This window comes from Temnothorax nylanderi, unplaced genomic scaffold (assembly GCF_030848795.1).
Source record: "Temnothorax nylanderi isolate EJ_2023f unplaced genomic scaffold, tnyl_v1.0 TNYL_tig0280_pilon, whole genome shotgun sequence".
Classification (NCBI taxonomy): Eukaryota; Metazoa; Arthropoda; class Insecta; order Hymenoptera; family Formicidae; genus Temnothorax; species Temnothorax nylanderi.
Window position 1 is genome coordinate 199177 of NW_027249342.1, and position 25805 is coordinate 224981.

Consider the following 25805-nt stretch of genomic DNA (forward strand, 5'->3'; position numbering starts at 1 on the left):
TGATCGTGAGTGGTGTTTGTCAGACACTAGTGGGAAGAAAAGTGAATTGAATTTATTTATTTATAGTTTTAAGGCTGTTGCAGCCATTGTCTTTGTAACAATTCTGCATGTAAATAGGTGTTTGATCCTGATAGACGTGATCTTTATGAAATCTGATTTCAGAATTGTGCAAATGTAAAAACTAACGTTTCATCTGGTATTCGACAAACCACTCACTCGTTGGAAGAGGGAGAAAGGTCGCAGCTTTCTGCAGAGCCTGATGTACGAGCGGAACACAATGTCAGCTTGGAACCAATTAACATCACCGCCAAATCTCTTCAGCCTTCAATCGTCGTTCTTTCAGCAAATAACAGCAGTAAGGCAGATCCTAAAATTGCAGTCACTGCAGAGACCAGTGATGTTGGGGACCACAGAGGAGTCCAACTGCTACTGAAGCCAAGTATTCATAAAATTATTCAAACCTCGAACGATTTGTCTGCTCATGCTCCGAAAAAATTAAAAAAACAAGCAGAAAATAGAATACTAAGAAAAGAAAATAGAATATTGAAAAAAAAGAATGCTGCTTTGCATGAAATAATAAAAAAAATAACAGATGTAACCGAAGAACAATTTTTGACGGCCTGTGAAAAATTTCTGTCACCGCAAGTAGCAATGTTAGTAAGAGAACAAGTATTATCTGGCAAGAAACAAGTCCGCGGTCGGAGGTATTCCCTAGAATTTAAACGATTGTGCTTGAATTGGTATTTTAAAGGGCCAAGAGCGTACAGAACTTTGGCATCGATATTTTATTTGCCAGGTAGAGTAACTCTCAATAGAATGACAACTAATATTTCTATTATGAGCGGCATAAATGAAAACGTGTTCAATTTACTGGCCGTTAAATTTGCAACTACGCAAGAGTCTGGAAAAATTTGCGTGGTACACTTTGATGAAATGTCATTAAAATGCCATTTGTATTATAATACAAAGACTGACGAAGTTATCGGTTTTCATGATAGTGGCAATGAAAAGCAATTCCATCCAGCAAAATTTGCATACGTCTTCACTGCCAGAGGTATTTTTGATGATTGGAAACAGCCTCTTGCGTACGAACTTTCGAATGCAGCTTGTTCAACTGAAGTTCTCAAACAATTACTCGCTCAATGTATTTTTCAATTGCAAAATATTGGTTTAATAGTTGCTGCCGTAGTGTGTGATATGAATCCTAAGAATAAGCAGCTCGCAAAAGAATTAAGAATTACGCCTACTATCCCATATTTTACGGTGAACGATCGCCAGATTTTTTTTCTGTTCGATGTGCCGCATTTGATGAAGGGAATGCGAAATATGTTTTTAAAATATACTTTCATGTTTGACCAACTTTTTGTTAAGATAGAGCACATAAGACAATTTTATGAGTTCGATAAATTAATGGAGTTCAGGTTGGCGCCGAAATTAACTGACTCTCATGTAAATCCAAGTCCGCTCCAAAAAACGGAAACTCGATTAGCTACTCAGCTTTTTAGTCGATCTGTGGCGGCAGGTGTATATACATATATGCATTTTGGAAAAATATCACCCGAGGCAATTGGAACGGTAACTTTCATAGACAAGATGGATAAACTTTTTGACATGTTAAATTCTACCGCGAAATACACGGAAGAAAAACCGCACGCTCACGTTTTCGAAGGGAATGAATTCCAGACTGCCTTTTTAAAGGAATGTTTAGAGTTTTTAGATTCATTAATAATTATTAATCACGATGGTCAGGATATGACAAACAAAATTAAATTCATCTATGGCTGGAAAGTTACTATTTCAGGCGTGCTGCAACTGTGGGAATGCCTCAAAGAAGAAGGATTTAATTCTCTGCAAACGAGGAGATTAAATCGAGAGCCTATAGAGAACTTTTTTGAAAAAATTCGTTTAGAAAAAGGAAACTGTTTGAACCCTCCTGCCGTGGCGTTCATTCGAGCGTTCAAAAAATTGCTATTTCACAATTTCTTTAATACGAGGAACGAAAACCGCGAGGATGATTTTGACAATATCTTGTTAGACTTAAGCGGACGGAATCAAGATGAAAACAAAGAAATTGAAGAAGAAAGTGAAAGCGGACTTTTTGAGGAATTTATGCCGGATGACGTTGATTATCAAAAGCTCGATTTAGTTGAAAAAAATTCAATTCGTTATATATGTGATTTTTTTATTCGTAAATGTTTAAAGAAACATTCATGCACGATTTGCGAAGGATATAGTATCGATCACGTAGAATTTGAAGATTCGACAATTTTTTGTTCTTTTAAGGCGTACCAAAACAAAAATTCAATTCTTGGAAATTCAGAATCGTCACATAATAATTTTACTTTTTACGTGTGCTCATTGGAAGCGATTTTCAATGAGCACTTTCAAAATATTGTTTTTGAGAAAAATGTTATACAAAAATTGTTAGAAGAGGCTGAACTAACAACATTTGAGCATCCATGCAGCAATTTCCCACATTTATATTTAAAAAAATTATTTTTTAGAATGCGGTTGTATTACACGTTAAAATTTATAAATCATAACTTTCGGTCATCCAATAACCCAAATAAAATGATCATTTGGAGACACGAATGAATACCGTATATGTATGCATGTATGTATGTTGTTTATTTTTTAGGGTACCTAACTAGGATATACAGCTTTTTTTAGTAATATTCAGCGTACAAAATAAATAAGCACGCCAACAATTTCTTTTCCGCCGTATATGTAAATACATGTATATATGTAAAATATGTAACAAATATATGCCGCCATATATGCAATAAATGTAAGTTTACAAAAATTATGTAGTTTTTGCATTATTAATTTTAATTATACTTTACCACGAATAATAAAATCTTTAATGACAAATAATCATTCGTATGTACTTGTTCGGAAATGAACGTTTTTTTTAAAGAATCTCTATATGAAATCGTTTGTATTTCGTATGAAGACTTTTGAAGTGCAATTCAAAAGGTTTGTGAGTCATTCGTATAATTGTAATTAATTATTTATTTTTACACCATGCATTTAGCCGAAATAGATAAATTAATAAAAGTTTTTATATAGAATCGTTTGTATTTTGTATGAAGAGTTATGAAGTGTAATTAAAAAGATTTGTGAGTCACCTAGATAATTTTAATTAAATATTTATAAACTCGGTAATTATATAGCCGAAATACAAATTTTTAGTTATTCATGTTGAGAGCACCCTATACCGGACGCTTGCATGCCTTGCATCCAGTGGTGTCCCGTAGAGAGCCTCTAGGAGAGAGAGGCGACAACGGGTCATGTGACCAGCCACTCCGTGATTGGCTGACAACATTATTGAGGGGGGCAAAGGCGAGATTGCGACGCCAATGCAGAAGAGCGTAGGAGGGGGTTATGCTGGGTCTACAATGGGAGTCGCAAAGTCGTGAGTCGCAAGAATTGACCAATCACAGTCGATTATTCTCCTCAAATTCGATTGTGATTGGTCAATTCTTGCGACTCACGACTTTGCGACTCGCATTGTAGACCTAGCATTAGCGCAGGCAGGAAGGGTCGACAGACTACCGACCTCTGTCGGGTTGCTTAGCTGCGATCCGTATTTTATTTATTATAAATTTTTTAAGAGTCAAAATGGAAAATCCGGCTCTGTAGCGGGTTGCGGCTGATCTTACTGATTAAAACGAGCATAAGTTTAATGAGATTCGTTAATTAATTTGGCTAAAATTTGGGAAAAACCGTTTCAACCTGCTTTGAAACGGTTTTTCCCAAATTTTAGCCAAATTAATTAACGAATCTCATTAAACTTATGCTCGTTTTAATCAGTAAGATCAGCCGCAACCCGCTACAGAGCCGGATTTTCCATTTTGGCTCTTGGGTCGGCAGGAGACCCAGGCAAACTCAAGTACACTCAGGTGCACTTTATGCACTAAGTGCACGTTAAACTGCACTTTAACTCCTATTTTATTTATTATAAATTTTTAAGAGCAAAAATGCAAAATCGGGCTCTTTACCTCCCTGCATTATTATATAAAGAGTATATAAAAAAAAAATCACGAATCTATGTAACTTATTTTATGAGAAATATGGATATTACGAATTACGGATTCGTAATATCCAGATTTCTCATAAAATAAGTTACATAGATTCGTGAATTTTTTTTTGATATATTCTTTATATAATAATGCAGGGAGGTAAAGAGCCCGATTTTGCATTTTTGCTCTTAAAAATTTATAATAAATAAAATACGGACTCGCAGCGAGTCGCAGCTAAGCCAACCCGACAGAGTTCTCCACCGTGTCTCCTGCCGACCCTTAAAAAATTTATAATAAATAAAATACGGATCGCAGCTAAGCAACCCGACAGAGGTCGGTAGTGTTACTCCTGTCGACCTTTAAAGCGGGGCGCACACATAAGGCCCGGTCTACAATCAGTCGTATGTCGGAGTCGGATGTCGCAACGTAGCCGATGGTCCAATGAAGAGAATTTCTTTTTCGGAAACGAATTTTCCTCATTGGACCATCGGCTACGTTCCGACATCCGACTCCACATACGACTGATTGTAGACCGGGCCTACAACTACTTACGACCACGTTTACGCAATTGTAGAATAGCCTTTACACTCTATCTCTTTCTTAAGTCTATGGCGGTCTATGGATAGAAATGGACATAAATTTTAATCCGGTCTTCGACTGAATTGTTTGCACTTTTTACCTTTCCTCCTTTTCTTTCTCACGTCCGATTGCACGGTCTATTTCATCTTAAGCGCAGAAAGTGTAAAAGAGTACAGTTACGAAGAACAGAGCTACGAACACCTCGGCCTCGTGTCGAGATATCATACATGTATAATTATGCGCTAAATACGATTGTTATTATTATGCGCTAATTGCGATTTCGAATATTTAACAACGATTGCGCGTCAGCTGTGCGCAGTGTCATCAACAATAAGATCGATAAGCTCTGGAGAAGTCGGGTAAGCACGCTCCTCTTTCAAAGTGTCGTCGACGATCGACAGTAACAGGAATGGATAAAAGACGCGCGATCGCGATATTGGCACGTGTATTTTATACACGCGAATTTTCCTTCGAATAGGGTAATAAAGCGGGAGACATTTTATCTCGGTTCGAAATAATTTACGAGATTGTTACACATGTACCTGTACCTCCTCCCGATTGATCTTGCCAAGTTGAATCATCACTCGGCACTTTCGAGAGATCTTATATTTGAAGATAAAATATAGGTTATTAATAATATGATTCATTAACAACACTTAAGACTGGGTAAGTGGATAAGAAGGTCAATACTGAGAAAATCTAAGAATTTGAAGAATTACCAGTATCATTGTCTTCTACTTGCATTTGTAATAACGTTTTCCAATGTATATTATTTATTTATTTATTTTTAGATTTTGTTATATTATGTTCATGCAACGAAGCGAATGAGCTCGTAAATCATTTCTAATCAAACTAAACGTTACATTATCTACAAGCTGTTTGGTCTCGTAGTTTAATAATTTAAATTCTTTTAGCGTACGGTTTGTGGTTTAAGTAAGGAAATTGTGTCCAGCAGTTGTGCGTAATCGTACAGCGGTACAATGAAATGTTACTACGAAGTATTGGGAGTCGCGAGAGATGATACCGATGACGACATAAAAAAGGCGTACAGGAAGCTGGCGTTGAAATGGCATCCGGATAAGAACCTCGACAGTCCGGATGAGGCTAAGGAACAGTTCCAGCTTGTCCAGCAAGCGTGGGAGATACTGAGCGATCCCCACGAGCGTGCTTGGTATGACAATCATCGCGAGGCCATCCTGAAAGGTGGCATCGGGGAGGATTACAAGGACGACTCCATCAACCTTTTCCCATACTTCTCCCTCTCGTGCTTCAAGGGCTACGGGGACGACGAGAAGGGTTTCTACACTGTCTACAGAAAGGTTTTCGAGCAATTGGCAGCGGAGGACACTGAGTTTGCCGAAGACGGCGATTCCGACGAGGAAGTACCTGGCTTTGGTGACTCTCAGAGCTCCTACGAGGATGCGGTGGGCGATTTCTATGCCTACTGGCAGAGTTACAGTACCAAAAGATCCTACGCTTGGGTGGATCGGTACGACATACGCGAAATACGGAACCGGCAGATTATCAGGATTGCCAAGAAGGAGAACAAGAAAGTGCGCGACAAGGCGAAGCGCGAGAGGAACGAGCTGGTGCGGAATCTGGTTGCTTTTGTTCGAAAGCGCGACAAGCGTGTGCAGGTATACGCGGCGAAGCTGGCCGAACGCGCCCGCGAGAACTTCCGCAAGGCAGAGGAGCGGAGGAAGGAGCAGCTGCTGGAGAGGCAGAGACTGTTGCGGGATCAATCTCAAGCTGAATCCGAATGGTCCAAGTTCTCGAACATGGAGGCACAGCTGAAGAACATCGAGGCGAATCTAACGGCGGAGTTCGGAATAGATGACAGGAAGGTAACGACGAGAAACAGCAATCCAGATGCATTTTATTGTATCGCTTGCGATAAGATTTTTCAGACGCACAAAGCTTTCGCAAATCACGAGATCTCGAAGAAGCACAAGGAAAACGTCAGCGCACTCAAACGTGTCATGCCGATCGAGGACGAGGATCTCCGTAGTAGCTCTCGAGAAAGCGATTCGAGCACGGAAGAAGAATCTGTTTCGCTGAACGGGCCTAAATTAGCAACAGATTCACAGATGCCTGATTTCTTGCTGAACCCTCCTCGAAGCGATTCGAAACCGAATGACGAGGATAATGACGGTGATATCTCTCCTGCCGAACTGATGTCGGACGATGAGGAAAATCCAAAATGTTCTCAACCGACAACCGAGAAAACGAAAACAGATGGAGATGTCCCACTGGCCGCGGGACCAGAAATGGGTGAAAGTATTTCATTTTCACATAAAATAGAAAATGAAGATGATGACATAACTTCCGAAGACGAATTAATATCTGATCAGGAAGAAGACGTCGCGCTGTCGAGTCGTCGGAAGAAAAAAAAGAAGAAGAAGCGTAGTATTCAAAATCCTAATCCTGTGCTTGAACTTGCTAGCGACGACAACACGGAGAGCATTAACGAGGAAATATGGCTGTCGAAGAAACAACGCAAGAAGTTACAGCAGAGGAAAATAGAGCTGAGTAAACAGTTGCGAAATAAAGAAGAGACGCACAAAGAAGAGGACCAAGAAGCAGAGAGTGAAGGCAGAGTGATGGAAGAAGCAAGTGTTGTTGATGAAAGACTGAAAGCCGACAAAGCAAAGAAAGGTTCTAAGAAAGAGGAACGAGAGAGTAAAGGCAAAAATAAAAAGGATTCAGTCGCGGATGGATTTGATGGATTTGACGATCTGACTCATCGCTGTGTTTCTTGCTCATCTGAGTTTCCTAGTAAAAATAAATTATTTGAACATTTAAAGAAAACCGGACACTCTGTATATATACCAGAGTTAACGAAAAGTAAAAAGAGCCAAGAGAAAAAGAAAAAAGTAACACCCAAAGGAAAAGACGACACGGATAAAAGGAAACATTGAAATTATAGTTAATTATTATAATTGAAGAGCAATATAATTTGTTATGATTGACATGAAAGGTTTCTTTATGTATGACATGTATCTTCTGCGGACTCTATAGGGATTGTGTTTCTGTACATATCTTGCACAAAGACTTATTGAAATACTTTAGTTTTTTTTTTTTTTTAAATACTTGGACTGTTTGGCGATACCTCCCATTTCTTTAGGACATTTATATCGATTCAGAAATGGAGATTAACAATCAAATGTAAAATATGTTTTAACAAACCATGAGAATGAAAATTATATCAAATATATAGCTAATTGTATAATAAATTATTATCCATTAATAAAAATCAATATCATTAAATTAAATATTTTTATTCTTTATCATCTCTCTCAATACTATTTATTTTCAGTCTCCTATCTATAATATTTTAAGTTTACTTATCGAAATATCAACTTATTTCTTAAGTATTGGACACAACAATATATTCGTTTCAATAATTAAGATGTACTGTAGTAGATGATTTCCTAACAAAGTAAAATATACAATTTTATATAATAGTACAAGAAAATATTTGCATTTTTCAGGGTATGCAATCTCTTGCTATAAATGTTACAACTAGCATAACATAGAAATGAATATTATTCATTACGCTGTTAATCACAGGTGAGATTTGAAATTGACGAATGCTTACATCCTTCAGCTGTTTAATTTCAAAGTGGCACAAGTCAATTTTTGAAGTGAAATAATCAGGACTTACAGTGATATGACATACAAATAACATGATATTTTAACAAATTTTACAAAGCTTACTGCACACGTCACTTTGCAATATAACAGCAGGCAATATTATTATATTATGTAGTAATACATGCATCTACAAACTTTCTGTAGGAAGTGAAATTGAAAATTTCTTCAAGGTCGCACACTATGGCTGCCAAAAAGCTCGTTTATCCTGCGGCGGACCGTAATAAGGATCCGATATTATCAGTTTTAAAACGGTACATCCAACGCGGCACCAATCAGACCTTCTTGGAGATATCCTCCGGTTCAGGACAGCACATGGCACATTTCGCGCCGCATTTCCCACACGTCACGTTTTATCCTTCGGAGTACGAGCCGCGACTTCTGAGTAGCATCGCCGCGTACGCGAATGGATACTCTAATATAAAAAGCCCCTTGAGAATCGACATCACCACGGACTTCCGGATGTGGGGTGACGGTATCTTCAAGCCGAACAGCTTGGAATACATATATAACGCAAACATGATGCATATCTCGCCGTACCAGTGCACCATCGGTTTATTTATCAACGCGGGCCAATTGCTGAAGCCGAACGGGCTATTAATCACGTACGGACCGTACGCTTTCGATGGTCAGATCACTCCGCAGAGTAACGTAAATTTCAACGAGTCTTTGAAATCGCAGGATCCAAGTTGGGGTTTGCGAGATGTAAGAGACTTGAAAAAATTAGCTGAAGAGAACGATATTAAATTAATAGAAATCGTAGATATGCCAGCTAATAACAAAACGATAATTTGGAAAAAATATATGCATTCATAAGGGATTGAAACTGGTGATACGGGTTTGCGATTAAATGAAAAATTATCGTTGAACTTAAATTCAAATCTATTTTTATTCAACTGAATCTCAAATTATTACTTTTCTGGTCGCGCGAGGAATCACTAAAAATATTTTTTAATATTTTTACAGTGTTATATACACCCTGTACTATTATTAAAAATATTTTATATTGTAATTATATATTTACATGCTATAGCTTACATTTATGTTAATGCATAAAAATTTAATCCCTGAGAGATTTAGTATAAAACGAGATATAAAACTTTTAAATTTTATAAGAATCTCTTTGTACGAAAAAAATGACGCAATATCATGACAAAATATAACTTAAAAATATTTTATATTGTAATTATATATACATATACTATACATGCTATAGCTTACATTTACGTTAATGAAAATTTTAATCCCTGAGAGATTTAGTATAAAACTTTTATAAAATGTAATAAGAATCTTTTTGTACGAAAAAAATGACACGATATCATGACAAAATATAACTAAACTAAAGCAATTACCACAGCATTTCTAGATGTTGTCCTCGTCATCTCCAAAGAAATCTAAATTTTCCAATCCCTCCGGCAGATAGCCCAATCCAGATTCGTCCTTGTGCATCATGTTGTATCCCTTACCGTACCCTGAAGTAATAATTCGATTTATTAAGAGCAAATTAAGGTGGAGAATAAAATATTTACCCAAATCTTTCATGAGTCTTGTGGGGGCGTTCCTCAAGTGCAGGGGCACTCCTGGCTGCGGGCCCTTATGCTCGGCTACCGCTCTTTGCGCGGCTCTGAGCGCATCTTCCATCAGTCTAGATTTTGGTGCTCTCGCTAAATAAGTCGTACATTGCGCTAAAAGAACATCACACTCCGGCATCCCGATCATTTTGCAACCGTGCATCGTGTGTACTGCTATTCCTACACAACATTGTTTACATCAGATATATTTCAGATATTTTCAGATTTGAAGTAAAGCCTAATCATATGTTATCATAAATATTAATCGCGTTATAAATATCAATCATTCTACAAATCTATTATATATACTGCGATATTATTATTAACAAAATATATATTTTATATGAGTTTGGAAATTATAAATAAACAAATTGCTAACCAAGAGCTTTCGGATCAGCTAAGCCAATATCTTCACTAGCCATCCTCACTAATCTTCGCGCGATATAAACCGGATCCTCACCGCCGGCGATCATTCTGGTCAGCCAGTAAAGCGAAGCGTTCTCGTCGCTGGCTCTGACAGACTTGTGTAACGCAGAGATCATGTCATAATGTTGTTCACCCGTCTTGTCGTACAGCATATGCGTTTTCTTCAGGCTCTCCTTGATGTCGTCCAGCGTTATTAATGCCGGACCAGCGTCCAGTAATTCCTCCTCATTCGGTGCTTTACATCGTACTGCCATTTCTAGTCCTCCCAACGCTATGCGAGCATCACCGTCGCAAGTTCCAGCCAACCATTCTATCGTCGGTTCGTCTACAATAAACTTCGTATTGCAGGACGATTCCATCTCGACTCTACTCTCCTCCGATGTGTTTTCTTCGCTGATGTCTTGCAAAGTGCTTTCACCTTTATCCGATGCATGTATTATACCTCCCAGCGAAATTACTGCACGCTTCAAGATCGATAATAAATTTGCGATGGATAATTTGTGCAAAACGATCACTCTGCATCGACTCAGCAATGCGGAGTTCAAGCTAAACGAGGGATTTTCCGTTGTCGCCCCGATGAGAGTAATGGTTCCCGATTCGACGTGCGGCAGGAACACGTCCTGCTGCAACTTGTTGAATCTATGTATCTCGTCCATGAACACTGTCGTACGTTGCGCATATTTGGCATGATTGCTGGCGATACTGATGACTTCCTTTACCTCCTGGACGCCGGCCATTGCAGCAGAGAGCTTAACAAATCGTTGCTTACGGTCGTTCTTGCATATATACGCTATGACATTAGCCAAAGATGTCTGCAAAAAAAGAAAGAAATTAATATATACGTTCCAACATACGCCCAACATGGGCAACATGCAAAAATTCTAACGGACAAGCAATAGCATGTACTTTGCCACATCCAGGCGGACCCCAGAGAATCATATTAGGTATTTCGCCCTTTTGCAGGAGTTCAGAGAGCACGGTGCGAGGTCCAAGGATATGCTTCTGGCCTACAAAGTTTAGTAGCGACGTAGGTCTCATTTGTTCTGCGAGGGGTACACGCTCGTTTCCGCGTGGCTTCTTGCTTTCGTTATCTGTCTGTAAGTAGAAGTCATTTCTTGTAAAAATCTTATAGAAGGAGGAACTACCACGCAAGAAAAATTTGGCATATATTACAAAATAATTAAGTGTAATAATTAAGATGTATCTTATTTATATGATTGTATAAACATATTTTCTTATATCATATATTGTAGTTCTATAATAATAAAAAAAATTACACTTTTCTGTGGAACGACGTCCTTAATATCTTCTTCGTCCCTGAAACTCTGTGAAGTTAGCTGATCCAAAGAACTCTTTCTCTTGCCAGGCGTTTGATTAACTCTTTTCACACTTGCTGGCTTTAGCCTGTTTCTTTTGATTGTGGGGCTGGAGTCTCTAAGCAACATTGTGCCTTCGTCCTTCGTAGATTCATTCAGGAATAAGCACCTGCTGGCATGGGCCTCGATGACAGAGGAATCGAATTCCTTGGCACATATCGGACACAATACTTTGTCAGTATCCATGTTTGTGGTGATAAACTAATGATAACAAAGTCCTGATCTTGTCTTCTTTTTATTCAAAGGTTATCCGCCAATGTAGATGCAAGAAAAATAAATAAATAATTTCTCTTGACACAGAATAGCTGAAACATGATAAAGACAATAGAAATTAATAATGTTAAAGATAATGGGTGTCAGGTGGACAATGAAATTGTAAAGGAAGCGACGTAGTCTTTTATTTTTACTGATTTTTGTGCCCAGAATGGGACAATCTCATTATTTCCAGAAAAAAAGTCTAAAATCCTGTACACATTATTCTCAAAAAGATAACAACTTGTTCGACTGCCGCGTCGTTTGTTTCGAATCGTTATCGTTTCGTTCCAAAAGCGTTCGTCACAGGTAGTGGCACGGTCGTTTTAATCGCGCATTCTAAAGAGAAGTGTCGAGGGAACGGGGGACACGATGGCGGGGACGACACGTGGGTCGTCCGCGGTGACAGCGACGGGAATGCCAGGGATTAGGGAATGCCGCGGCGCGAAGACGCGTCCCGAGAGCGGGAGCAGACGCGGGACTTTGCCGCGTGGTGCGCAGAACCACCGGCGGACGGGCGATCCCCGGCCCCGGCGACAGTAAGTACCGTTATCTCAAACTCGTGCTAACCTCGGCGACGAGCAGCGTGTCGCGAGAGAGTTCGGCTCCGACGAGCTTTTCGATCTCTGCCACGATCGCACGCGGAGTCCTGACTCCTGACACGGGAACTATACCGTAACTACCTCAACTACGACCGGAAGAGCGTTTCAGGGACCCGCGAGAATCGTCGGGGGGGGGGGGGGGGAGATCGAAGCCACGCGACCTCCGTGAGAGAGAGAGGTCCAGCGGGGGTCGAGCGAGAGCGGCGCTGACGTGGGCGGCCGGATTTCGCGAGGTGCCCTTTAAACGGCGGATCTCGCGCATCGTTTCGGAGCGACACCCGGGACCAGTCCTCGTCTCCCGCCTCGTCGTCCTGGGGAGATCTGACGATCTCTCTCTATCTCTCTCTTCCCAACGGATCTTGGGTACGATGGCGATGGAGGTTCGGCGCAGGCGAGGAAAACCGCAGGACGGCAAGCACGACGCCGACGCGACGGCAGATCAGCCGAGGACGGTTCGAAGGGACGAGGTGAGCCGCGACGTTCAAACCGACGACGTCTTTCCCCCGGCGGGAATGTCTTTCCGGCGTTCCCGTGTCGATAGCGCGATACGAATTTTTAGATTCGTCGTGAGAACCGAGGGCGAGGAGCTCAGACGGCGTCTTACTCCGATTTGTGGATCTGGAGGTTTTTGGGATAAAAATCCTTGTACATAAAAGATACACGTACATATACAAATATATTATTATATATATTACATAATATATACACATTACTACATTATACATTTAACATTATATTAAAGTGTTTTGTTACATTTTTTTATTGAAAGATGTTAAAGACCGATTTTATAAGAGAAAGATATTTGCACATCATTAATGGCCAATTAAAGATTAAATTTAGATATAGGTAAATTAAACATTGACACATTTTCTAATCCTGTTCCAAGTAACAAAAAATCTTAATTGCATATGTTTTATCTTTGTAAAGAGAAAATTGGCTTGAAACTTTTATTCAAAGAGATGAAATTGAAAGGGCAACGACACTCTGTAAAGAATAATGTATATACTTCGAATATTATCTATATTAAAAATCTATTTCATTTATATGTAATGAAAAAAATACAATTTAAATATATATATGTTTAAATTCGATATCTTTATTACATATACAGGAAATGTAATAAATTAATTAACGGGTCAATAAAATTTTTATCAAGAAATTATATCCATATATCTTATCAATTTGATTGCTTGCAGTTTCTTCCAAAATCAATTATCAAATTTGATCGCATATTATATTGATTATTGTATTGATTTTTATTTATTGCAGCCGAACAAACAGACAGATCCGAATACTTTGATAGAAAGTAATAAAGCAAATATATCGTATTCTGTCGAGCTGAAGCAACTTTTATCGAACAATGCGGTTCGCGCTCGAATTAGGATCAGTTTGGAAATTGATCTGATAGCGGTGATTCTATTAATTACGGGCATTTGCACTCGCCTTTATCGCCTCGAGGAACCGCGCAGCATAGTGTAAGTACATATGTATACACTTCTGAGAAATAATATAACGCTGATAAGAGGATGATTTACGTAAATGATATATGCGCCCCGCTATAGGATCCCCTTAAGATGATATGAAGATATGAAAGTTTGCAATTACCCTTATTCTCTGTAATTTCCGCGAAATATTTATATAATCGTTCTTATTGTTAGTAACCGATTAATAAGCATCGAGAAAGACAAGTTATATAATTCGGAAATATTGGACTGAATTTGCTTTTAAAAGATCTCTAATCAGTTTTATCATGCAAAATGAATAAATGACAGACATATAGCTTTGAAAAAATTCGAGATTATTCTAGTGCTTGTTACTTATATATTATTATATATATTTATTCTTCTGTCATTTAAAATGCAATTATAGAACAACCAACCCAGGTAGCAAACACAAGTCATTTTGACGTCAAATACTAGTCATGTTTGTACAAATGACGTCAAATGACCAAAAAGCGACTATGTCTTTAAAAATGACATTATACTGACGTTATTCCATAACATCATTATGACGTCTATTTTTAGTCATTTTTGGTTAGGTTAGTCTATGACATCGGCGACTAATAATGGACGTTTATAAGACGTCATTTCTTAGACCATCTAAAGACGTCATTTTAAAGACGTCTTAAAGTCGTCCAAATAAGGTCTTTTTGTAATATAACTATTTTTACTTCTTAATATTGTTTAATAAAGTAATAATAAAATAAAAACCACAAAATTAACTGCAATATGTTTGTTTAGCAACTTTATGATTGAAGTGGCGAATTTATGGTATAAGTGGATGTAGTTGCGTGTGATTATAGTTTTATGATAACTATTTCACGCAGTGTTATAGCTATCAAGAAGATTATCATTACAAGATTTTTGAACACTTTAAAGATGTACCTGTTATAGACAAGTACAGTTAATAAGGAAGCATCAGGGTGAGAAGATCGTCACTGTCCACTGGATCATCGAAGTCAAGCGACTCGGACGCGGTACTGTACTAGGATGGGTGACCGCCTTGAGAGCGGCTATACGCACATGGCATGTAACGAAACAGTTAAAAAAGTTTTTTTTTAGATAAAGAAAAAGAACATTTTTTTATAAACGTTTATCAAGTAGACATTTTAACATTTTAATTTCATAAAAAACATTTCTAGAAACCGGTATGTCGTACAATGGACCTATTTTTGCCGTCAATAAGACGTCAGAAAATGACGTCAATTGTCTGTGACATTAGACCGTCATTTTAACGTCATTATGCCGCCAGTTAGTGACGTCAGGAATGGTCAGTAAAGGACCAAAATTTGACGTCAAAATGACTTGTGTTTGCTACCTGGGAAATGAAATTAAAAAGTGTAGAAATCGGAAAGTTTAATGGCTATTATTTATCAGTCTGTTATAATTACTTGTGTCTCTCTCACAGCTTCGATGAACTGCATTATGGCAAGTACGTCGGATTATACATGAAGAGAACGTTCTTCTTCGACTCCCACCCGCCTTTAGGGAAGCAATTGGTCTCCGCAGCGGCGTACTTGGCTGGGTTCGACGGACAATTTAAGTTCGACAGGATCGGAAGTCCTTACAGCGATGCGGTTCCTTTATATGCGTTGCGTCTGGTACCGGCAATATGCGGCAGTCTACTGATCCCCACGGGTTATTATCTCGTCCTGGAGTTGGGTCTGAGACAATGGGCCGCAGCAATTGGTGGAATTTTACTCTTACTCGGTAGTCTCCTCTTAAATTAGAAATTGTATTACGCAGAAAATCGCGCGACTGCAATATGCTGTTCGCCCTCTCATGTTCTATCTTCATTTCTGTCTTTGGATTAAAAAGTATTAGCGCGTTTACAGCTTAAATTCTGCTATGAAATAATAGATGTAGCGAGATTCTATTGTATAATTCATATATGTATTTTATTATTTAATATTTCAAAATCGAACCTTATTCCGTGATATCTTTGCTACTGCAGTTCTAACATGATTTACTGATATGCCTATTGCTGTTTTAGATAATGCACTGTTGACACAGTCGAGATTTATCTTGATGGAAAGTATCTTGATGCATTTTTCATTGCTCGGCTTGTTGTGCATCGTAAAGTTTCGGAAAATTATGGATCGACCGACATCCGCATCCTGGTGGATATGGCTGATATTAGGCATCGTGAATTTAACATGTGCACTATGGTACAATCTTTTTCTTCGCCTTCCCCTTATTCTCGATCGACTATAATTAAAGCATTCCTTTACAGCGTGAAGTACGTTGGATTTTATTCTATGGCTCTCGCGCTCTTCTTGATTACTCACGATTATTGGTCCCTGCTCTCAAGAAAGGCCCTGTCGAACACGATCTTGTGGATTCATCTTTTGCTAAGACTCATCGTGCTGATCGCTGTTTTTGCCGCCGTATATCTCAGTATATTCTACGTACATTTGGCAGTACTCTCGAAGGCGGGACCACACGATTCGGTGATGACGAGCGCATTCCAAGCGAGTCTGGAAGGAGGACTCGCTAGCATCACGAAAGGGCAACCTCTGGAAGTGACGCACGGTTCGCAAATAACTCTCAGACACACGTATGGCAGAGCCTGTTGGCTGCACAGTCATAATCAAGTGTATCCGTTACGGTATCCCGATGGTCGTGGCAGCTCTCATCAGCAGCAGGTCACTTGTTACTCGTTTAAGGACGTTAACAACTGGTGGATCGTCAAGAAGCCGGACAAGAACGATCTAGTGGTGACGAAACCCAGTGAGCCCATTCGGCACGGTGATGTGATACAACTGGTGCACGGGATTACGAGCAGAGCGTTGAACTCGCACGACGTTGCGGCGCCGATGACGCCGCAGAGTCAGGAAGTATCGTGTTACATCGACTACAACGTGTCTATGCCGGCGCAGAACCTGTGGCGAGTGGAGATCACGAACAGGGATCATTCCGGCGACGCGTGGCACGCGATTCAGAGCCAGGTGCGGCTGATACACGTGCACGCAAATGGAGCCGAGTTTGCGTTGAAGTTCAGCGGCAGACAATTGCCTGACTGGGGCTTCAATCAGCACGAGGTCGTGGCTGACCGGCTGGTGGACCAGACCAATTCCATCTGGAACGTCGAGGAGCATCGGTATACCAAAAGCGAGGACCAGAAGCAACGGGAACGGGAGCTGATCAGCGCGGAAATGATACCGTTACAGGCGACCGCGTTGAGCTTCTGGGAGAAATTCGCAGAGCTGCAGGTGAAGATGTTGTTTGGCGGCCAAGAGGGTCAAAACAGCCACATGTATTCCAGCGGACCTCTCGAGTGGCCGTTGATGTCCCGCGGGATCGCGTATTGGGTGTCTAACGACAGCAATGTGAGTCGGAAAATTCTACACGCTTCGCCAATCAATATATCGTTAAGGCATATTTTAAATACGTTCAATATTTTCCTTGTTTTTACTTTTTTTTTACCTTACTTCAATTTTTTCAATGAATTTGAATTAGTTTCAAATTTTCGCTGGCTCTTATAAAGTAAACATTTTTCTCATTGTTTCAGGCACAAGTGCACCTTTTGGGAAACATCATAATTTGGTACTTCGGTACAATCTCAGTAATTGTATACGTAACGCTACTGATATTTTATTTAATGAGGAGGAGAAGACAATGTTTTGACATTCCAGAGGAAGAATGGGAAAAGTTCGTTAACAACGCTTACGTACTGTTAGCTGGATACTTTCTTCATTTCTTACCTTACTTATTCGTTGAACGAACTTTGTTCTTGCATCACTATTTACCAGCTTTCATTTTCAAAGTCTTATTAACGGCAGCCACAATTGATCATCTGTATTATTTAATTGGGTATGTTCTTTGGTTTAGTAAAAGAATGCAAACTTAAATACAATTCCATTTTCATATAAAATAATTATGAATTACTTGTTATATTTTCTATTTCAGCACTCATTGTTCAGCGTGGAGCATTTCGTTGTACATCGTAGCATGCGGTATCATTGCTTGGGTATTTATTATTATCTACGTGTTCAAGAAATTCATTGTATTCAGTTATGGAACATCAGCTCTCACTGCCAAGGACGTGATAAAATTAAGGTGGAAAGATACCTGGGACTTCATTGTACATAAAACGTAAGAATTCGCCAAGTTTAAGCATAACGAAGCCTGTTATACAAGACGTAATATTTTTAACTAGACCATTATGTATTGAAACATGACATTTACAAAACAGACGTTATTAGCGTATTTTTATGAAAGGATTTAGAAAATGTTATATTCGCATGTACTTGGCCGGAAAAAAACTTTTTTTTTAAAGAACTATATGAAATCGTTTGTATTTCGTATGAAGACTTTTACAGTGCAATTGAAAAGGTTTGTGAGTTATCCAGATAATTTTAATTAAATATTTATAAACGCACAACGTATTATATCTGAGAGATGCTTTTTCAGACAGTAATCAAATCTAGTTTCAATAGTAATGCCAATACACTTTGTGTGTGTGTGTGTGTGTAATACTATGTCGTGAGCTCACTGCTTTTCGTCAACATTATTGCTTATGTGACCAGACAGCGCATCGTGTAAACTTTGTATGAAATAATTTCTATAGTCATCTGACAAAGACCGCCTACAATAATAACACTTATAATAATAAATTCGATTTTGTCGACGTTATGACCCAAACTGTTTTAACTTGTAGAAGTTCTTTAACAGATTTCATATAGAAGTTATTAAAAAAAAAACGTTTATTTTTCTGGCCAAGTACATGCGAATAAATGTTATTGCTTATAATGCGCACATATGTGACGAAATATCTTGTTATAATGAGGTAACAAGTGCCACAAATATATGAATAATGTTATAACGGCGAGTCCTTTAATAATATTGTAAAAGTTAAACACGAATTTGTGTATAGACTGATTCTATTTTATAAAATGTTTTATCGTTACTTAACGGTGTTTGATATTACAGAAATCGCAAATATATATTTAAAGAAAGAATATAAATATATTATAAGCATATATATTTTATAATTAATTTAAAACAATATTTTTAGATTTGTTTACAACAGGTATAATTAAAACATAGAATTGTAAGTAAAACTTTTAAGTTATAAATTTTTTTTACTTTTTACATGCATTGTATTCTTGAATTGATGTTTTACAAGGAAAATCGAAATATATGAAAAAATTCATATGTAAGACGAAATACGAAATAATAAAAGTTTTTTAAACAGTAAAATTTAGATTCATTTTTTTGTAAAAGTATACTGTACAATACAATACTGTATAGTAAAAGTATATTGTATAATCATATCAATACCGTATAAGTTAACACGTTCGCTACCGCTGGAAAACCAACCGCTACAAACTTTATTTTTAATAAGTATGCACAGTATGCTACATGTTTTCACTTACGCACACATGTACTGAACAGGAACGTCTTACATAAAGTGTCACATATGTACGATGATACAAAGTTGTATTACGTATGTACGATTCTCTCATGAAAATTGGTGCGTCACATACATGTAACGCATGGTAGCGAACGTGTTAAAGAAAGTCATATCTATAGAATAAATTATATCTTTATAACTAGAATTGATGAGTATATTGGTGTTTCCCCAAGGTTTTGAAATTTGCAATGAAAGACACCGATAAATTTTAAAAAATAAAATAATATAATATACAACGTAAAAGTAGATTTCTACTTTATCACAAATTTAAAGTGTGTATGCGATTTTGTATCTGTCACCTGATTCGTTGCGTTAATGATATGTGAAAACTATAGATCGAATAAGACCGTCGCGAATTGCATGTGCAGTATTACCCACGCCGAACGAGAAGAACACAGAATCACAGGACATGTTTTGGGCGCAAACTCCTACTGGGTACCATCCAGCCTTATTAAATACCACACCGACTCGATAAACCTGTTAATAACAGATCAAAAATTCCACAATACAATTATACAATCAATGAAAAACAATAAATTGAAAGTGAGAAACTTCGACACTTGAGAATATAAAGAAAATCTTTGCTTTATGAATTTTTACTTGATATATAACTGATTGTACGTAGTGGAAAAAGCAATCATGTGTTGTAATAACAAACCTTATGCTTCTGAATATAAACTGGTCGATTGAAAGTAATTTCCACGAGAGTACCAAAATTCGCTTTGGTGGTGAAATGTGTGTACGTCAACCGGGTGCCGTCGCAATCGAGGAGATGAGCGTACAAAATTTCGGTGTAAGACGTATCGGCGTCTATGGCGTGAGTGAAATTACTCGCCTATAAATGAAACGAGTGAGATGTAGGAGCGATCTACATAACTGAACGGATATAATAAATTACATATTAATTTCTAGCTTACCGCCGCGATCTGCGTAGGAACCTGTACACCCACCACACAAATATTTTTATCCACACTGAACGTGACGGAACAGTCTAACACATTTGTATTCAAGCAATCCGTTTGCTGAACCACCGATCTGAGACAATAATACTTTGGTCCCTCGCGTACGACTACCGTGGAAGAGGTATTGGGCAAGTTTCCAGAGTCCTTGTTTATGCTCGCATCCACCAGTATCGGCGATGTGTTTCTCATCGTACTGCTGCTGGGCTCTCCGTCGTTTAAGAAGCCAGAACGTACGGAAATGCACGTATTTAAATTGCCATATGGAGCAAAAATATGTCTTGAAGTCATCATCTAGAAGAGAAAATGTTCAATGAGAAAAATGCAAAAACGTTGCGATGCACATTTTCTTGACTCTTATTTGTAGTAAATGTGAAATAATGGGAAAGCAAGTTAAATTTACAGGCTCGTCTGCAGGATATCAGCTGATTAAGAATAGAGGGATTATAGTTAGATGTCATTCTATATGCATGTGGTACAAAAGTGTCAAATACGAAGCACTAAGAAAGCAGATAATAAGATGTTTGGAAGGGTATTAATTCCTCCGGAGGCGAAAAGGCGAATGTAAAAACGACTCGAAGGACCGTAATTGTAGTAAGGAGAATATAAGGCTCCTTTAGCGAATAATGCGAACGATAACTAATAAGTGACTTACCTCGCGATACGTGTCTCGGTATCCAAGCAATGTATGTGTTTTCTGGAAAGCGTATCTATGTGAATTAGCCAAGCCAGTAGAGGTAGGTGTCTAGGCAGGCGTGTAGGAGTGCAAAGCTGCAATGAATGTCTATGCAAAGGTGTAAGTGTGCGAGGATCCTCTAGCGTGTGTGCTGAAATGTGTGCGAGGAGAGGGCCCGCAAAAGAGTATTACCGAATAGTGTATTTTCAAGGGCGGCCCGCAAGAAAGTAAGTTATTTTATGACATAGCAATATGTTCTCATTTTGCTACAACTGCAAGTATATATGAAATGTTCTATTATATAGTTGTTTTAATTGTATTATTTGTGGAAGTAATAATTGAAGCAAGCTATTTGACGAATGTTAATTTAGTATTACTCTGTTATAATCTATTTATGAGGAAGTTGCGGTCTTATGCTATTTTGAATTTGCATATTGTCATTTAGAGACACAGCATTTTATTGACAAGAGTATTGCATATTACAATTTAGTACATGTAGCTAAGTATTAGAATTAAACTTTTGTATGCACAAAATACTGGTATTATACTGTCATTTTGCTGTATATATCATTACAAGATTTGAATACTATATATAAATATGTGTTTTATATATAGATATCCCAGACAGCAGAACGTGAGTATGCAAAAGCATGCAAACCTGTTGCTGAAAACAATTTATGTATTGTTGCCACAAAACATTGCGTACACATCAATCGTCTAGGATTCATATGTATGGTGCTTTTGTGGCAAAAATATGTAAATTATTGCTGTAAACTGTTTGCAACAATATGTAAATGGTTTCCATCAATAATATGTAAACTGTACACCAATGGAACCTCCGGGCGTAAACTGTTGCTAGAAAAATGTAACGAATATTGAATAAACCGTTGCTTGAAACGAATTCAATACTATTGCTAAGTACAGTCCCTATATACGTAACATTTACGCCATATTGTTGTATTTCAAAAGTCTGTCCAGACTCTTAGGCCGGTATTCACAGTCAGTTCTTATATTTAAGACCATCTTAAGTACAATCTTAAGATGTCATTAACCAATCACAGAGCCGTATTAGCATCTTAAGATATTACTTAAGATGGTCTTGAAATAAGATCTGATTATGAATACCGGCCTTATATAGGAACTCTATTGCTGAGCAATTGCGGACGCAGGTTTACATTTTATTTCGGCAGCTTGCGCAAAAGCTCACCACAAGTTTACGGACATTAATATGACAGGCATTTTGGTATCTGGGTATAAGCAAGAAAGAAGCGTCAGAGTTAAGGCCTGAGCAGAATAGTTGACGTATAATTTTAAGACAATGTTTTATTTCTTTGTTTTTAGTAACGCACAATACAGTCTTATGCCTCACGTCTTAAACGTACGCACAAAGTGCCTATATTTTCAAGACTTGAGACATAAGACAGTATTGTGCGTTACTAATAACAAAGATTTAAAGGATAAACCATTGTCTTGAAATTATAAGTCAGTTATTCTGCTCAGGCCCTTAAGGTTGCGGTCCGGTTCACGCTCACAGCGCTGAAAGCATCACTCTATCTTCGTTTGATATTCAATGTGCAACGAAGACAGAATGATGCTTACTAGATGCTTGGCCGTGGTATACAAAAAAACTTAAGCAGTAAGGGCTTTCACACACGAATTGCCGTTCGTGTGCGAAAGCCTTAAAGTAACGTAAGACGTACCGTAAGAATTAGTCAATCACATCAAGTATTTTCGAACCGTAATGCTGCCATTTTCGAGGAGACCTGATTCTAATTGGCCAATTATTGCGGTACGTCTTACGTTACTAATATATCAATTCGTGTGTGAAGGCCCTAAACAGCACTGTAAGCGCAAATTGGACCGCAGCCTTAGGGCCGGTCTACAATGGGTGTCGTAACTGTCGTAAATCGTGAGTCGTAAGAAACTGACTAATCACAGTCGAATTTGAGGAGAATAATCAACTAGTGAGGCTGGTTCTACAATTAATCGTATGTCGGAACGCAGCCGATGGTTTAATGAGAGAATTTCTTTTTCGAAAACAAATTTTCCTTATTGGACTATCAGCTACGTTCCGACATCCGACTCCGACATACGACTGATTATAGATTATACGCCTCAGGCCGGTATTGATGATTAGTCAATTTTTTACGACTCACGACTTACGACACCCATGTAGACCGGCCCTTAGTGAATCCGCCCGACGCTGCGACACGTCGTGCCAGAGAGAAGCACGAGCCTAGCAAACGTCAGTGGCGAGATCCCACGAAAACCGTCGTTATTGTGTTTCTCATGCTTCTCTCTGGTCGTGTTGCGACTTTTGCGAGGCCGAGGCCTATGACCAGTTTCTGATGATTCCCATGCGCAGTCATTCCCTACAAATTAAATTAATTACTCATGCAATATGTTACGATTTGTTAATTATATTTATTATTTTAACACAATGTTATTTTAGTATTATCGTTTATTATTTTGATTTTAGTCAACATGTTTATTTCTTATTGCTACCAAGGATTGTCGAAGACGGCAGGATCGATGAGATATCGATCAAACCTTTGGGTTACCGCTCGATAAACGTGGGGATAGGCCCGATAAAATCTCGGATCAAGTACTGATTGATGACCAAAGAGTGGTGACTGAAGATGTGACATAAAAAAAAACATGTAATCAAAATTAATGGGAGAAAAAACTGAATCAAAACATAAAAGAAAATCGTCATGGATATGGAAGATCGCAAGCAGAATCGTCTAAAGTCTAATGGCTCCTGTACATGGGACGCGGTAACGTTTGCCGCGCGGCAGAAGTTGGCGTCATAGCCTTGACTTTGATTGGCTACCGCGTTGCTCATCCTTGCCCTTGCCGCACAGCAAGCGTTTCCACGTCCCGCGTGGAGGGGCCATAAATAACTTACTCCTGTATTCGTGGAACCGAAAACCGCGGGGTGAGGTGGCTTGACCAGTTTTGCCCTGCTGTTGGAATTAGTGCAGAAACCTTCGGGCATAGGTGTCTTGTTGCCGGTACACAGGATGTTCATCAGTATAGCGAAAGCCTCGTCTTTCGTGAGCAGCGGTGACATGCCGGGACCCTCCGCAAATTCCTGCGGCGTCAAGCTCAGAAACCTGATCTTTAGGAGGGCATTTCCAATGACGGACTTGAGTGACTTTCCATTGGTCGGATCGAGAGACTTTCTAGAGCATTCCGCTTTGGCCCATCGTTCCAGCGCGCTAAATAACTCGATCTCCGAGCTGATCTGCAGAGCGTCCTGATCCAAGACCTTGAGAAGCGTCCCGAGCTCGACGTCCTCCCAGCTGGACTCCTTCAGCACCTCGTCCGTCTTGGTGTGTATGATCTGCAGGCATTTGTCCATCAGCACAGGTTCCTCGAAGAGCTTGGCAAACTCGTACGCTCTACAGGCTTTCTTCGGCGAGAGATCAGACCACAGGTACTTTGTGCACTCCTCTACTAAAGACGGTAGCATGTACTTCTTGGCGCAGTAGCACAATTCGCAGGCCAATTCGAAGGAGCCCAGCTCGACCTTGTCCGTATATATGTACTCCAGTAAGGCTTTGAACGCCTCCGGCTGAACGTCCCTTATCGGTATCGGATCGTTCTTCTCCGCCATGCCGCCGAAGAACATAGCTTCGAAGACCGGACTCGACATGGCCAGGAACAGTTTGTGCCCTTTGAGCGTCTGCTGCTGGGGCTCCTGGCCGACGATGAAGTTGCAGTCGGACCATTGCCCGGTCTCCAGCAGATGCTGACCGCGCTCCGACAGCTTCTGCTTGCTGATCTGCCAGTCGCAGGGGGGTACACTCATCTTCGCGTTACATGTACTCCGGAGCTCTGCAACGCGAACGGAGAGAAGTAAAAAAACCAGGGGAGAATAGAATCGGCTCACGTGCCAGAGGAAGCGGCCCGCGCGCGCTCGCGCGTGTACCTACTCGATGACGTTACCAGCGTACTCACCTATTTCCTATATTGGGATACGCGTTAGCGCTATAAATACAGCGTGCAACACATTCGCGAGGTGACAGCCAAGGGGGAGAGGAACGGTCGCCGCGTCGCTTTCCGATGCTCGCCGAACCTCCCGTAACTTAGCCGGTCAACTTCGACTTTAATTTTTTTTTTTTTTTAATCGTTTGTTGGTCGTTTGTTGGTGATTGTTGGCCTAATTACAACGTTTGTTGGTTCTTAATTTTTTTTTAAATTAAAAAAGAAAAATTAGCCTTAAGTTAGCCGGAAAAATTTTATTTTTAATTTAAAAAAAGCCTAATCGATGCGTAATCGTTTGCTGATGATTGTTGGTCTAATTTTATGTTTTCCCTATATCTGTCTTTGTCTAACGAAATGACATCTGTCCTTTTTTCGATTGCTCGCCATCTCTCGCAAGATCCGGCAACTACTGTTGCTGCTCTTCTTGTCATTCTGCATCCGTATTTGCAGTACTAAAATAAAATTCACATTTTTCTTTTATTGTACGCATTGAATCTTACTTCTACTTGCACGATATTATTCCTACATGTTTTCCTAAGGATAGGAGCCAAACATTATGTATGTATAAACTGCAGAATTTTTGTTTTAACCAAATATTGTCGTCAGGTGACAGCTGTATGTGCCCAAATAAGTAACATTTTTAATTTTTTGGTGTTTTTTATATAAAATCGCGTTTGCTAGCCTAGATTTTTGTGCGTACTTTAATTCTGTAAAAGATTTTTGCAATTCTATAAAGCCAATTAAAAGATTTATGTGAAAACGATAATGTCGGTAAATCATACGGCT

At 39.0% G+C, this 25805-nt stretch overlaps 5 protein-coding genes across 22 annotated transcripts; 3 read left to right on the forward strand and 2 right to left on the reverse strand.

Annotated features, from left to right (window-relative positions):
- Positions 1-4820: 4820 nt before the first annotated feature.
- Positions 4821-9601, forward strand: LOC139780494 (methyltransferase-like 26). Of its 4 annotated transcripts, none has more exons than XM_071719154.1 (3): positions 4821-4960; positions 8093-8171; positions 8426-9601. In XM_071719154.1, the coding sequence occupies exons 2-3, from the start codon at positions 8140-8142 to the stop codon at positions 9066-9068; spliced, it is 675 nt and encodes a 224-aa protein (XP_071575255.1). In that variant the 5' UTR covers positions 4821-4960; positions 8093-8139; the 3' UTR covers positions 9069-9601. The 4 variants fall into 4 exon arrangements, with proteins under 4 accessions (XP_071575255.1, XP_071575259.1, XP_071575257.1 ...); XM_071719158.1 differs by having other exon boundaries at positions 4900-4960; positions 8400-9601; XM_071719156.1 differs by lacking the exon at positions 4821-4960 and adding an exon at positions 4968-5080.
- On the forward strand, positions 4824-7873 carry LOC139780489 (dnaJ homolog subfamily C member 21). 3 transcript variants are annotated; one of them, XM_071719135.1, is made up of 2 exons: positions 4824-4960; positions 5516-7873. In XM_071719135.1, exon 2 carries the CDS (start codon positions 5582-5584, stop codon positions 7517-7519), a length of 1938 nt encoding a protein of 645 aa, XP_071575236.1. In that variant the 5' UTR covers positions 4824-4960; positions 5516-5581; the 3' UTR covers positions 7520-7873. The 3 variants fall into 3 exon arrangements, with proteins under 3 accessions (XP_071575236.1, XP_071575235.1, XP_071575234.1); XM_071719134.1 differs by having other exon boundaries at positions 4939-5080; XM_071719133.1 differs by lacking the exon at positions 4824-4960 and adding an exon at positions 5127-5267.
- Positions 9123-12619, reverse strand: LOC139780490 (ATPase WRNIP1). Of its 7 annotated transcripts, none has more exons than XM_071719143.1 (6): positions 12448-12619; positions 11527-11772; positions 11156-11344; positions 10203-11061; positions 9782-10003; positions 9123-9724 (listed from the first exon to the last, which is right to left on the reverse strand). In XM_071719143.1, exons 2-6 carry the CDS (start codon positions 11692-11694, stop codon positions 9615-9617), a joined length of 1548 nt encoding a protein of 515 aa, XP_071575244.1. In that variant the 5' UTR covers positions 11695-11772; positions 12448-12619; the 3' UTR covers positions 9123-9614. The 7 variants fall into 7 exon arrangements, with proteins under 7 accessions (XP_071575244.1, XP_071575237.1, XP_071575243.1 ...); XM_071719136.1 differs by having other exon boundaries at positions 11527-11930; XM_071719142.1 differs by having other exon boundaries at positions 12425-12619.
- Rt (Protein O-mannosyltransferase rt) lies at positions 12277-18887 on the forward strand. Of its 6 annotated transcripts, none has more exons than XM_071719125.1 (8): positions 12277-12416; positions 13749-13954; positions 14873-15004; positions 15387-15688; positions 15972-16146; positions 16212-17307; positions 17490-17791; positions 17888-18887. In XM_071719125.1, exons 1-8 carry the CDS (start codon positions 12312-12314, stop codon positions 18075-18077), a joined length of 2508 nt encoding a protein of 835 aa, XP_071575226.1. In that variant the 5' UTR covers positions 12277-12311; the 3' UTR covers positions 18078-18887. The 6 variants fall into 6 exon arrangements, with proteins under 6 accessions (XP_071575226.1, XP_071575229.1, XP_071575227.1 ...); XM_071719126.1 differs by lacking the exon at positions 12277-12416 and adding an exon at positions 12630-12946; XM_071719128.1 differs by lacking the exon at positions 14873-15004.
- On the reverse strand, positions 17835-25790 carry LOC139780491 (BTB/POZ domain-containing protein 1). Of its 2 annotated transcripts, XM_071719144.1 has the most exons (6): positions 24993-25790; positions 23938-24869; positions 21009-21050; positions 20312-20647; positions 20053-20229; positions 17835-19871 (listed from the first exon to the last, which is right to left on the reverse strand). In XM_071719144.1, the coding sequence occupies exons 2-6, from the start codon at positions 24841-24843 to the stop codon at positions 19707-19709; spliced, it is 1626 nt and encodes a 541-aa protein (XP_071575245.1). In that variant the 5' UTR covers positions 24844-24869; positions 24993-25790; the 3' UTR covers positions 17835-19706. The 2 variants fall into 2 exon arrangements, with proteins under 2 accessions (XP_071575245.1, XP_071575246.1); XM_071719145.1 differs by lacking the exon at positions 21009-21050.
- Between the last annotated feature and the right edge of the window lie 15 nt (positions 25791-25805).

What these genes read in the sequence shown, in the direction of transcription:
- LOC139780491 (XM_071719144.1), bottom strand. Translation starts at nt 24,843, where the DNA reads ATGAGTGTACCCCCCTGCGACTGGCAGATCAGCAAGCAGAAGCTGTCG. An exon ending in TCGGTTCCACGAATACAGGA is followed by an intron (nt 21,051 to 23,937) that starts GTAAGTTATTTA and finishes TACGCTTTCCAG; the next exon opens with AAAACACATACATTGCTTGG. An exon ending in TTCCTACGCAGATCGCGGCG is followed by an intron (nt 20,230 to 20,311) that starts GTAAGCTAGAAA and finishes TTTCATTTATAG; the next exon opens with GCGAGTAATTTCACTCACGC.
- Rt (XM_071719125.1), top strand. Translation starts at nt 12,312, where the DNA reads ATGCCGCGGCGCGAAGACGCGTCCCGAGAGCGGGAGCAGACGCGGGAC. An exon ending in AGAGCGGCTATACGCACATG is followed by an intron (nt 15,005 to 15,386) that starts GCATGTAACGAA and finishes TCTCTCTCACAG; the next exon opens with CTTCGATGAACTGCATTATG. An exon ending in GGGTGTCTAACGACAGCAAT is followed by an intron (nt 17,308 to 17,489) that starts GTGAGTCGGAAA and finishes TCATTGTTTCAG; the next exon opens with GCACAAGTGCACCTTTTGGG.
- LOC139780490 (XM_071719136.1), bottom strand. Translation starts at nt 11,811, where the DNA reads ATGGATACTGACAAAGTATTGTGTCCGATATGTGCCAAGGAATTCGAT. An exon ending in GTCCGCCTGGATGTGGCAAA is followed by an intron (nt 11,062 to 11,155) that starts GTACATGCTATT and finishes CTTTTTTTGCAG; the next exon opens with ACATCTTTGGCTAATGTCAT. An exon ending in AAGACTCATGAAAGATTTGG is followed by an intron (nt 9,725 to 9,781) that starts GTAAATATTTTA and finishes TTATTACTTCAG; the next exon opens with GGTACGGTAAGGGATACAAC.
- LOC139780494 (XM_071719154.1), top strand. Translation starts at nt 8,140, where the DNA reads ATGAATATTATTCATTACGCTGTTAATCACAG. An exon ending in CATTACGCTGTTAATCACAG is followed by an intron (nt 8,172 to 8,425) that starts GTGAGATTTGAA and finishes AATTTCTTCAAG; the next exon opens with GTCGCACACTATGGCTGCCA.
- LOC139780489 (XM_071719135.1), top strand. Translation starts at nt 5,582, where the DNA reads ATGAAATGTTACTACGAAGTATTGGGAGTCGCGAGAGATGATACCGAT.